Genomic DNA, 8,728 nt, shown 5'->3' on the forward strand with positions numbered 1-8,728 from the left:
AAGATTCTGATGGATTTGCTTCACTGATATAATCAGTGACCTTAGTCATCCTTGCTTATTACAGGGCTACCAGAGAATGGCTGCTACCTGAGCACAAAGATACGACTCCAAAATTTGTTCAGGCCTCTCAAAGGCACCACTAATTAATGTTTCCACTTCAGCAATCCTACCTGCCCGGTTCCCTAAAGAGAAAAGCCCAATGGTTCTATCTTCAATATCTCTTCTTTAGAAAACATGAAGATGTCAATTTAAAATATTAGTCCAAAGTAACAAAAATGTCAGAAACAATGTAAAGCAAACAAGACCATCTTCTGGTATTATTTACTCTAGTGCATAAGTGAAAATAATAATCCAAGGATGGGGAGTGGAGGTTGAGACATAATTCACATACCATAAAATTCACCATTTTAAAGTATAAAATTCAGTGATTTTTAATATATTTACAAGGTTGTGCAACTATCATCATTGTTTAATTCTAGAACATTTCCCAACAGCCCAGAAAGAAACCCCACACACACTGTGATTTGTAAGATATATGTTTGGTTATTCATATATATTTGGTCTTCCTCCACAGTTCCAGGTTCACAGCTCCCAAAACCCTTGGAATTTCCTACATGTAGAGAATGATAAAGGTGTCTTTTGGTTATGTGAATGAGGTAACTTTCAGAAGCACCTAAGGATGGGAGCTAGTGCCAGGAGAACCAACCCAGTGATTAGAGAGTTGGAACTTTCAGTCCCAGCCCCTACCCCACCCCGTCCCCAGGAATGAGGAGAGGGGCTGGAAGTTGAATCAATCACCACTGGCCAATGATTCAGTCAATCACGACCATGTAAAGAAGCCTCCACAAAAAACAAAAGAACAGCCTTTTAGGCTCTCTTTTTTGAAAACTTCCACACTGGGGAACCAGAACATTTCCACGTGCCACTGTGCCGGCCCCAAGCTCCACGAGGACAGAAGCTCCCTGTTCAGGAACTCACCCTGTGTAGCAGCTCTTCATCTGGCTCCTACTCTTTAATATAATCTTTTCAGAATAAATCAGTAATCTAGTGAGTAAACAAGTTTTCCTGAGTTCTCTGAGCCGTTCTAGCCAATTAACCACACCTGAGGAGGGAGCTGTGGGGACCCTCTGATTCACAGCCAGTCCGTCAGAAGTACAGGTGACAACCTGTACTTGCAACTCACCTCTGAAGTGGAGGGTGGGTCTTGTGGGACTGAGCCCTTTACCCCTGGAATCTCACTCTATCTCCAGGCAGACAGTGTCAGAGCTGAGATGAATTCTCAGACACCCTGATGGCATCTGGGAATTGCCTGTTGGTTTCGGGAAGCCCCCAACCTCCCCCCGCCCCTGACACTCACACACACAGAGTAGAATGGGGTCAGGGAACCCTTTTGCACACACTCACTTCCCACTCCTCCTTCACTATCCCAAGACCGTAGCAACTATTAATCTACTTCCTGTCTCTATAGATATGCCCATTATGGACATATCGTATCAATGGAATCATAAACTAAGTGGCTTTTTATGTCTGACTTCGTTTACTTAGCACGTTTCCATCCATGTTCCTTTTGACTTAATTATGAGTAATGCTGCCATGAACATTTGTGTACAGTTTGCACGAATATATGTTTTTATTTCTCTTGGATGTATACCAACGAGTGGAATTGCTGGGTCATCTAGTAACTCTGTTTAGCATTTTGAGGAACTACCACACTGATTCTAAAGCAGCTGCACCGTTTAACATCGTTTTTCACATTCTTAACATAAACTTAAGAGATGTCAGACTTTCATAGAAGTAGGGGATTTACTCTTCTCAAGCCCATTTTACATGCCAAATGCTATGCCAGGGTTTTATATAATTTCTGACTTAATTTTCCTAACAACTCTGTAATGCAAAAAGCATCTCCATTTTACAGAAGGAATTCATATCTCAAAAACTGTTTGTAACCTACTCAAAAATGACTTAGTTCATAAACGTCAAAATAGAATTTGAACTCAGGTTGACTTCAAAGCCTGTCCTCTTTACCCTCTTCCATGCAACCTCTGCACTGAAATATATGCACACTGACTGCTTTACACCAAAAGGATTCTTTGTAAAAGTACATGTTAACTAAGTTTATTAGAATCATTATAAAACAGAAGCTTCCAGCGTACAGAAGTTTCTAGAAAATATAAGAGGTCTCTTGTGTGAATCATTCCCTGTTAGTAAATGATTTCTTCATGTAGAGTTACTTAATAAAATCAATCTATAAATCATCTAAGCATTATACAGATTAGTTTCTTCCATCAAAGTTATATCCACTGACAAAAAAAATCTGGGTATCTGCTACTGTGGGCTGAATTATTTCCCCCCCAAAAAATCCATATTTTGAAGCCCTAATCCCCAGTGTGACAATATTTGGAGACAGGGCTTTTAGAAGGTAATTAAGGTTAAATGAGTTCGTCAGGGTGGGGCCCAAATCCAATAGGATCATCTCTCTCTCTGTCTCTCTCTCTCTCTGTCTCTCTCTGTCTCTCTGTCTCTGTCTCTCTGTCTCTCTGACTCTCTTTCTCTCTCTCTCTCTCTCTCTCTCTCTCTCTCTCCCCCTCTCGAGAGGGAGGGGGAGAGAGGGGGGGAGAGGGGGAGAGAGAGAGAGAGAGAGAGAGAGAGAGAGAGAGAGAGAGAGAGAGCGCGCGCGCCTTACCAGAACCTGGTCATAATGGCACCCTGATCTCAAGATTTCCAGCCTCCAGAACTTTGAGAAAATACATTTCTGTGGGATTTTGTTACGGCACCCTAAGCTAATACATCTTCCTTCATAAATATCACAAACTATCCAATTATTGGTATTTTAAGCGCTAGGAAGAATCAAAACAAAGCAGTCATTAAGTAGAGTAGAAATAAGCTAAACCAATAGACATGCATAAGCTTGCTGCTCAAACATATCTGCAAGTCCCATGATCAAAGAGACTAAAAAACAGAATGATGGCCATTCTGTTAATGGAGAATTTAATGAGAAAGTCAAGGAAAGCCGGTATCTTCCAAAAGGGCTTTGGAGTTAAGACAAACCTGAATTTGACTCTTTTTGGCTACTTCTGAGCTTTTTGTTCGAGTGAGAAACATACTCTATTTGTTTCTGAACACTATTACTGTGGTCAGGATGCTTGTTTTTGTTTGTTTGTTTCAATTAAATAACTTTATTAACATTTACTATATGCCAAATACTATTTTACATCCTATAATACCCAGTACACCTTCTAGAACACTACAGGTGCTCCAAAAATGGTGGTGGTTATTGTTAGTACATAGATTCTGGAAAAGGACACCCCAAAGTTAAGCATTTACATGAGCACCCACTATTTGCCTAATATTTGGCTGGTACCGTGAATATAAAAACGCTGTCCTACCCTCAAGGAGCTTACAGTGAAGAGGGACAGATAGATCCAGATCATTATAAAACAATGTAATAAATGCAATGGCCAAAAAACATGCAAAGTACATAGTAACACAAAGGGAGAGCTGGGAGGTAAATAAATTAAGGACTACTTCCCAGAAGGTCTGACAAGGAATCCCGTCAGAGGAATCCCTTGTCAAGGAATCCCTTCCTGATTTCTATTCCAGAAAACTTCATAAGCCCTTACTAGGGGAATCATTCACTGAGGTACAGCCTCAGCTCAGATTCTCCCTTTTAACTTTTACTTCCACTCAGTTCCATCTGTCAGTTTCAAAGAAGGGGGAGAGGGGCACAGGAAGAGTTTAAGTATCCTTTTCCTCCCCAAAAACTGCATAAAAATTGAAATCACATTTTTCCAAATCCTTCTTATGCTTATGATAAAGACTGGGTGTTTTACAAGTTATACAGTCACCCCAGATTTAAGCTGTGTGTAGGATAAGTAACCAAAACTGTCAGTCCAGTATGTAATTTCTTCTATACCAGCCAAATGGGCCTGCCAGTTATTTTGCTTATTCCAACTGGGCTAAAAAGGTATCCAAAACCTTGACTACTGTAAAAACCGGTAAATTTTCTTCATTAATCCACATTCTTATTCAAGATGTGTTCACGTAATACCTACAAGTCAAAACAATGCCTAAATACAATGCACTAACATTCCAAAAAATGCAAATTTGGCTCCTGCCCCTAAAATTAACGTCTGTGAGAAAGTCACACATCCAAAAGCTACAAGCATAAAGGAAGATGTGGGCATAGAGACTACTATTTGTATCCTTTCATGGGTATCTCACTTGACATCTGACACAGCAATCCCTGGAATAGAATTATCTCCATTTTTATCTGTTTTCTCCATTAACAAGTCAGCATATAAACCCTGGATCTTCTGAGCTCTGACTGTGCCACACTCTAAAATGTATATTACATTTAAATGAAGGTAACAAAATCACAATAACTACTTCAAAGACTAAATATACACACAGGAAGGAAACTTAAAGATCGGTTTCCTCACCTATAAAATAAGAAGGGTGGATTAGATCACAGATGGTTAAGTAATGAGCATTCCAGGAAACACTCTATTGCCACTCTCTGGGACCCTCATCCCAATCAAACATTACTAATCATGGCACTTTCTCACCAAACCCAGAAATGCAGCTATGTCCTTATCAACATGGCAGCCACTACCAACTGGGAGTAGATAAGCAAAACATAACCTGCTTGTGGGACTTCCTTGGTGGCGCAGTGGTTAAGAATCTGCCTGCCAACGCAGGGGACACAGGTTCAAGCCCTGGTCCGGGAAGATCCCACATACCGCGAAGCAACTAAGCCCGTGCACCTCGACTACTGAGCCTGCATTCTAGAGCAGGCGGGCCCCAACTACTGAGCTTGCGCGCCTAGAGCCCATGCTCCACAGCAAGAGAAGCCACTGCAATGAGAAGCACACGCACCGCAGCGCAGCTAGAGAAAGCCCGCGTGGTAACAGACCCAACGCAGCCAAAAATAAATAAATAAATAAAATTTTTAAAAAAAAACAAAAAACCCTTCTTGCCACACTTGGACTGGATGAGGTGAAGCTAAATATCCAAAAGATTTATGTAACTAGTCTAAAACAGAACTAAGCCCTAAAACAAAAGAAGTAATATAATTGTATAATGCTTACAAGTACACAATACACACTCTTTTCCATTATCATTTGATCCTTAATACCCAGTAAAGAATTATCCCTATTTTTACATATTTTAAAATACAGATCAGTGAAATAATGTGATCAGCTCAAGGTCAGCCAGCTAATAAGTGGCTTGGATGAATCCTCACAACTCCACAACACCTTTTTCCATGAGAAAGTCACAGAACAGTGAGTGGAAGCCTGGACTATTTAATATGGACCTAAGAATGTCAATCCAAAATCTTCTGAGCTCTTCTTAGCCACTAGGCTACATGCAACTATTTTAGATCAGGCAAGCTCCTCTTTCTATCAAAATAAGATCTTGAGTAACTAACCAACTAAGTAAAAATGTAATCATTTAAAAGGCATACACTATATTAATATTACATATATACACCTACCTCAATCATAAATCTTATACTTTTGAAACATTACATAAATGAACAATAGGAACAGAACCCAACAGTTGGATGTTACACTAACAAAAGTACCAGTTTTTTGGGTCTCAACCCTTTCACTGTCTTATGTAAGAAATACACTTTCTCATTTCTTAAATTCTTATCTGTAAGCAAAACATTAACAAGTAATTCTATATACAGCTTTTTACAAGTACAGAATGCCGTTAAGATTGTTTCACGAATGTAAAGTATTATTCTGTTTCCTTCTGTATAGGAATTATTACATTATACCACAATGAGCGTGCTATTCCTGAAATTACAGTCATTTGAAAGATCTTATCACAAATGCCTAAACCGCCAACATATTTAGCATATCCTCTCTTCAGAATCCTGACCAACTTAAATGGAAATTCCTACTCATGCACTCCTATTTCCGGATGGCCTTTAAAACATCAGAACTACTCCTTAATATAAATAAGAGAGACTCGACTTAATAGCATAGCATTTATGTCCTACCATACTTGAAAGCATCATTTGGACTAAGTCAAATATGAATATAACCTGAAGAGCCGTTTCTTAAGCACCAAAATATCCCAGAGCTTTTTGCAGCCAGCACAAGAACCTTTTACTTTCATACCACACCATCCTGCTTTTACAGGTATCTAAGGAAATGTGTATATATGAGTTGTACAAACCACCTACCAAATAATCCAATGCCTTCCAAAGTGAAAAGCTGATCCTCTTTTCTGCTCTTAAATTATTCACAATTAGTCTACAAAGAATTACTGTAGACTACCTGAACAAACTTTTCTGACCTGTGTACCATGTTCTATATTTATGCTACTGGGAAGAATCAGTGTGATTCATCCCTCTCTACATTTAATAAGGAATAGAGCAGGAAAACAGCTTAAAAATTACAAGTTACTTTTTATAAGAAAAGGAACTTTTAAGTGAAGACAATTTACTGTTGACAGACTCTCAACTATACATGATAGTGATCAAACTTCACTGAATACTTTTAACGTTTTTTTTTTTTTTTGGTTCACAACCTCTGAGTATGACAACTTTACGATCATTTTATTTTAAAATATCCCACTTTCATTGTTTTACATTTCTCAATGTTGAGAAAATTTTACCCAAAGTTTGGAAAAATTTGATAAATTCTTGTCTGCAAGACTCCTATAAGCATTAAATCTTTAAAGCAGAGATCAACAATATGTTGTATTACAAGATGTTAACATTACAGATGTTTTATTATAGTTCCTGAGTCTTCAAGGACATCAGTAACTTGATTAAAAAAAACACGCTCAAATGCATGACTCGCATTTTTCAAGCCACATTTTATGAAGATTATGTTTTTTGGTTTGTATGCCATAATTACATTTTGAACTGATCCATTATATCTGAAAATAACTTGCATGTGAAATCACTAAGGAAAAGGGTCGCTTAGAAACACAGCATTAAAAACAAATTTTAAAGCCTTCAAATAAAGGTCTGTAAGTTGGCATTCAAGAAAAACATAATTCAAATTCACAGTAAGCTTAAGTGAAAACTCAACACAGCTTATACCACAAAAAAAATATATATATAAACAACGTGGTAGTGTTCAACCTTGACAGAAAAAAAAAAGTTTAAAATGAAAACTACTTAAATTGAGAAAGAATTCCAATGACATGACATTTTCTTGCCAAAACGCAGGAATGTGTAGATTATATCATTCAAATCTCATTGTATTACATTATAAAGGTCTTGGCAACGGTTAGCCATTAATCTTTTAACACAAAGGAGATTCAAATCCAAATGAACTGTAAGACTATCTCTTCCAGAAGACAGAAATGGAGTAATTTACTTTATCCACAACTGTTTAACCTAAAAGGAAGGCCGAAAGGATGATAACGCAGAATGGATCAGCCTTCAGTCTACCAAGTCCCATTTCTCACGAAGTCTTGCACCAATCCGAAAAGAGAAGGTTAGGGACACAAAACAAGCTTAGGAAAGACTGAAAAAAATCTCCAATGAATGACACACCACATCACGGTTTATTCTCTTACACAATTGGAGAAACAAAAACGAAAAATATCACACCATATGTTTCATCGTATCAATTAAAAAAATATTTTACGGCCGTACCTTCAATTCTTTGGGGCTGAAAAAATAATTTAGCTTCTGTTTTATTGATTACAGAGGAAAAGGAAAAAGCAGCTGCTGCAATGCAACACAGGCTGCTACAGAGGAAGGAGAGAAAACGGTTTTCCAAACAAATCCCTCTCCCGCCCCCGTTTACACACCCCAAACAACTTACTTATCCCAGTCTTTCACTGTGTCCCCCCAAATATAAACCTAATAAATTCTTTCCCTTCCCCCACCATCGTGAAATTTCACCTTTCAGAGCTTTCACCTATCGCTACCAGAGCACTTTATTCCCCACAGAAATTTCACATCTTTCAAACTTTTCTCCCTTTTTTAATTAAACACGAGAGTTTTGTTATAAAAGTGCACGAAATTTTTACATACAGACGGAAAAATACCTGTTTCCCAGCAACATGCACGCTTCGATTCTCGAACCCCTCCCCATCTCCCAGGTTTGGCTTGCAAGGCTGGTGGGGGGAGGGAGCCAGGAGCAAATTAAATTTAGGAAGGGAAATCCTGGGCGAAAGAGGAGCATTTGAGGAAAAACGGGACAACGTCGAAAAGAGGACCCCCCCCCCCCATAAGAGGGTTGGGGAGGATTACAAGAAAGAAAGAGAAATGAGAAGGGACAAAGGGGGAGGGGGGAGAAAGAGACCAGAGACCAGGGAGACGCGCCGGGCCGGGAGAGGGAAGGCGGGGTCCGGGGAGAGCGGGGTCGCGGCTCCCGTGGCACAATGGCCCGCCGGCCCCCGCCCCGCGCGCCCCTCACCTCATGGTGTCGGCCGCGCTGAGGCTTCCCCAGCAGCCGGGAGACGCGGGAGGCGCCGAGCCGAGGGGGGTCTCTCCTCCAGGGGCGGGAACGCAGCTCGGCGCCGGGAGACAAGTGTCCAGCTTCTCCTTCGGGCGGCCGCGGGGCTACACCATCTCCTCGCACAAAGCCGAGGCGCCGGCCCGGAGTGGGAGAGAAGAGGGCGAAAGAAAAGCTGGGGAGGGGGCGGAGAGGCCGAGGCGCCGAGCGGGTCCCGCGGCCGCCACAGCCCCCCACCTCCTCCTCCTCCTCCTCCTCCTCCCCCGGGAGCTTCCTCGGCCGCCCTCGGAGGGGTGCCC

General features: G+C 40.5%; 1 protein-coding gene across 10 annotated transcripts in view; it reads right to left on the minus strand.

The window, feature by feature from the left end:
• The window catches only part of ENAH (ENAH actin regulator), a 155,126-nt gene extending 146,602 nt beyond the window's left edge, over positions 1-8,524 (minus strand). For all 10 annotated transcript variants that reach the window (XM_019920347.3, XM_073800846.1, XM_019920346.3 and 7 more), the window contains exon 1: positions 8,391-8,524. In XM_019920347.3, the coding sequence (XP_019775906.1) occupies positions 8,391-8,395 (5 nt within the window). In that variant the 5' untranslated portion in view covers positions 8,396-8,524. The remainder of the gene's footprint in view (positions 1-8,390) is intronic.
• Positions 8,525-8,728: the final 204 nt, after the last annotated feature.

This window comes from Tursiops truncatus, chromosome 1, assembly GCF_011762595.2.
Source record: "Tursiops truncatus isolate mTurTru1 chromosome 1, mTurTru1.mat.Y, whole genome shotgun sequence".
In the NCBI taxonomy this organism is placed as follows: Eukaryota; Metazoa; Chordata; class Mammalia; order Artiodactyla; family Delphinidae; genus Tursiops; species Tursiops truncatus.